Here is a 4496-nt window from a genome sequence, read left to right on the forward strand (position 1 = left end):
GGGAGACCTTCTTGCAGCCTATCAGTACTTAAAGGGGCTTATAAGAAAGATGGGAACAAACTTCTTAGCGGGGGCCTGTTGTGATAGGACAAGGGGGAATGGCTTTAAACTAAAAGAGGGTAGATTTAGACTAGATATGAGGAAGGAATTTTTTACGCTGAGGGTGGTGAAGCACTGGGACAGGTTGCCCAGAGAGGTGGTGGATGCCCCATCCCTGGAAACATTCAAGGTCAGGTTGGACGGGGCTCTGAGCAACCTGATCTAGTTGAAGTCCCTGCTTACTGCAGGGGGGGTTGGACTAGGTGGCCTTTAAAGGTCCCTTCCAACCCAAACTATTCTATGATTCTGCTCTCAGGGAGCTGATTTGTATTAATCTGCCATTTACTCACTTGCTCTTCTTCATCTTGTCCTTGTCTTTCTATCAACTAGCTTAAGAGGTCAAGTTCCAACATTGAATTTAGAGAGATGAACTATGAAATGGATGTAATTCCTGTTTTTTCATATGCATGTTTTTTCAAAAACAAACAGGAAGAGGTAGATAATAGTGCAAGAGCAACAAGAAGCTGAATTTCACAGGAATAACTAGATAGTCCTTAACTGTAATAACTACCTGTTCCATGCAAAATGGATCTATCCTTCTGGATGCTGGGTCTAACCATAAGCCTTCCACCTCTACTGAGCTTTTCTATCTGTGAATGTTTGTGTTAGTTGGCTCTCTTATCTAGGATTGTGGGAAATGGGGTAATACTGATGCTGCTGCTTGTAGGGATCTGAGCAGAATAAATTTTATTCCTGAAAGTCTTCATTAGCATTGGGCAGTCTGGAATAGCACCACACCAAGTACAATGAGGCACCTGAGCTTTTGCATGTCATGTGGGTGAATCACAAGCTGGATAATTTGCCCATGGCTAATGGAATTTATGCATTTCTGAAGCATTTTTCCCTGAAGAGGTATGATAGCTTACTGTATCCAACATGAGTGCAGAATGTTTCTGAGTTACCAGGTAGGTATTGCTTGCATTTATATGCACTAAATCCAGTGACACTAGTGCTTTTATGTTAGATTCCTTTGGAAAAGCTAAATTGTTTTTTGGGATTGGATAGTTGCGGATTAGCTAAGCCAGCTAATGGGAGCTAGATAGTAGGCAGTGACTTTGTCATCATTCAGCTGTGTTTTGGCAGCTTATAAACATACTTTGTTTATAATGGAAATGGGATGAAATGCTCTTGCATACTTAAGGAGCATGGACTTGATAGCTTATATCATAGAATATCTCGAGTTGGAAGGGACCCATAAGAATTGAGTCCAACTCCCTGCTCCTCACAGGGCTACCTAAAACTAAATCATATTAGTGATTGAGCGTTGTCCAGACGGTCCTTGAACTCTGACAGGCTTGGTGCCATGACCACTTCCCTGGGGAGACTGCTGCAGTGACTGACCACCCTCTCAGTGAAGAACCTTTTCCTAATGTCCAGTCTGAACTTCCCCTGATGCAGCTTCATTCCATTTCCTTGTGTTATATCGCTGGTCATCAGAGAGAGGAGATCAGCACCTCCTTCTCTGCTGCCCCCCTTGAGGAAGTTGTAGACCATAGCATGTATCCACACATTTGAGATGTGACCGTACACTGTAGTTCCAAACCAAAAGCCTCTCTGTCTTCTCTTGACATGGGGAGATCTCTGGGATTGGTTATTCATTAACACGTTAGGCAAGTTGGACCTCAATAACTCTGAGATGCATGCTACACTTTCTTATATGGTCAAGAGGGGCAACATAAGGCAAAGAGGGAAGATCCAGGAATGGTTTACAGGTGGAATTGCAATTCCCAGGGATTGCACCATTAATTATGACTAGGGCTGGACTGGTATATAGCTAGTCCAAGGCTAACTTGGCAGACTCAGCCTGTATGGCCACTACTACCTTGTTTTTTCTCCTAGCCAGCAATTCAAATGGGCTAAGTATCCTTTTATTGTAGGACAGACAGCAGAATATGCTGATGTAGCTTCAGCAGTGAAGAGACACCCAGGTTACTTGTCTAACCCAATGAAACAGGTCTTTCCCTTCCAACTATATACCAGCCAAACTCCAAAGGGATGGTTTGCTAGCATTCAGTATTGTTACAGATGGTACTTGGTTGGAGAGGCTTTTGCTGGGCTAAAATTACGGTAGTTTAACCTTCTTGGGCTTCTCTCATACTTAACACATTTCTCCCCCTCTTCAGAGGACCCCCACGTCCACGCCCTGCCCCAGTGGCTGGAGAGGCTGAAAACAAAGAGAACCATCATGAGGCCAATGCTATGAGTCAGCAGCCACTTCGCCGTGGGTATAGGCGCCCATACAACTACCGGCGTCGACCTCGTCCACCCAATGCTCCAGCTCAGGATGGGAAAGAGGTGAGCATGCTCCTGGCAAAATGTGGCAGAGACAGTTTTGATGGGGTGAGTGCTCAAGACCTTCTGTCCTGTGGGAGTTTTAAGTGTATTGTTGGTGTGCTGGAGGAATCTGATGGCCAAGTTCAAAGTGCTGATGGTTGAAAGTAGCTGGTTTCATTGCCTGTTCCTTGTGAGTGTCTTTGAGAACGAGCAGCTTATCTTAAATGGAACCAGCAGTGGGATAGGGATTGCTTCTGGATAGTTCTTAATTAGGGTCAGACTGTAACAAATATTTTTGAAGTGGAGAGAAACAGTTGCGTTTTCCAGCTTTCTCAAACCTTCAGTCTGTATGTAGTGTAAGAGATGGATTTGAAAGCTCTAGATCCATTTCCTGAACTGCTTGAACCAGACGACTTCAGGGAACTGTTTGCAAACACAGATTTTACCTTAATGAGGAAAGACTGTCTCATTCTGTATCTACTTGAGGTGGTCCCCTGACAGAATCTGCTGTGTAATACTTAAACTTTAGTGTATTTCCTATAGTTAATATTTTCTGAGGATTTGTCTTCCTTGATTATTTTAAAACCTGGGTTATGCTGGCCTTACCACTGAACAGAGGAACGCTCTGGAGGTCAGTCTTTGCCTATAATAAAGGTTTATTGTGTCTCAGACAAAGGTGACTGAAACACCTGCTGAAAATCCTGCTCCAGTGACCGAGCAGAGTGGTGCTGAGTAATGTCCGGCTCCCCAGGCACCTTTACCATCCCTCAGGTAAGGAATATAGATAGTTCTTGTTCTCCAATTGAAGCGGCATTGTGTATACTTCTAGAACTTGGACTCTGGCCACATCCCCTTATGTATGGCTAGATACTTGTGATAACTTCTGAGAGTGCTGTATAGGCAAACCAAGGAACGGTCTGCTGCTTTCTCTTCTTTCTCTCCTCTGCCTCTGTGTCTATATTTGTCACAAAGTAAATTTTGCTTTATCAATCTGATTTTGCAGGAACATCTGTGTGGTCTATATAGCAATAGCATCTGCTGATGAGTTAGTAATGTTTTGCTTTAGGAAGATACTGTACTCTCAGCTTACAGATAGGATAAGCCAGTCATGCTTATCCTGTCTATTATTATAATAATTGTCTCCACCTGACATCCCACCTCTTCAACTTAAAGTGCATTTCTTTTAAAATTTGGCTCTTCCAACAGGTGTCCTAAAATACAACTCAAAAGTAACACCAAAGAAACACTTAAGCAATAAATTGTCAACAGTGATGACGAAAGCAAAGATTTGAAACATCGGAACTTAAAAGAAAAAAAAATACCAGCAGCTGAGATCCAGGGAACGCCTGCAAGATAGATGCATGAAGAGAGGAAAAGAGAGCGAGATTCAAAAAGAGCAACCTCCCCAGTTTCAACAGCAACTGTGGGGAATTTTTTTTTAGAATTTCACTGTTTCGCTAGTATTGAATTTTTCAATTTTTCTTTTGGTATCAAACTGAAAAGGGAAAAAACCCAACCAAAGAACTGAAATTGAAATCAAATGCTTTTTTTATTGGATGCTGGTGCTAAACCTCCCAGGTGTGATGAGTTTTTTTTTTTCTGTGCCAGTCCTGTTCACTGCAGGACACGGGGAGGAGAAACTTCCGCTTTCCTTGGTAAGATCTATTTGAAACTGTGCAGCATGGGTGACGTTCCTCACAAATAAAAGTGATTTCAACTACCAAAAAGATTTGTTTTAGTGTTTGTTTATTTTTACCTTTAAAATAATGAATTATTTTAATCTTGCTGCTTCAGCATTTATATGTGAAAATGAGAGCTGCCTCTATAATATGTATTGATGTATCTTGTCTAAAACCATGCTGGATCATACGTGTGCAAGGACATGGCTAGGTTAGGTAACAGCTCTGCAAAGAAATTATGCAACAGAGCTACAACCTAGACTGTCCTCTCTGCTTTTCTGGCTCAAATGGCGTTAATGGTTGGGTTTTTCTGTTACCATCTTGTGGCAGGAGTTTGGGGGGTTTGGAGTGGGTTACTGGGATATTATTTTCCCCATCTGTTTGCTAGGTTTTTGTGTTCTGTAAACAGTAGAATCCAAGCTTTGAGACTCCTCTGCTCAAAAA

The 4496-nt window shown here is 42.3% G+C and overlaps 1 protein-coding gene across 1 annotated transcript in view; it reads left to right on the top strand.

Moving 5' to 3' along the window:
- The window catches only part of YBX3 (Y-box binding protein 3), a 78055-nt gene extending 73955 nt beyond the window's left edge, over window positions 1-4100 (top strand). The window contains exons 9-11 of the mRNA XM_009288540.1: window positions 2223-2394; window positions 3044-3144; window positions 3580-4100. Of these exons, the coding sequence (XP_009286815.1) occupies window positions 2223-2394; window positions 3044-3109 (238 nt within the window). The 3' untranslated portion in view covers window positions 3110-3144; window positions 3580-4100. The remainder of the gene's footprint in view (window positions 1-2222; window positions 2395-3043; window positions 3145-3579) is intronic.
- Window positions 4101-4496: the final 396 nt, after the last annotated feature.

This window comes from Aptenodytes forsteri, unplaced genomic scaffold, assembly GCF_000699145.1.
Source record: "Aptenodytes forsteri isolate BGI_AS27 unplaced genomic scaffold, ASM69914v1 Scaffold73, whole genome shotgun sequence".
NCBI lineage: Eukaryota > Metazoa > Chordata > Aves > Sphenisciformes > Spheniscidae > Aptenodytes > Aptenodytes forsteri.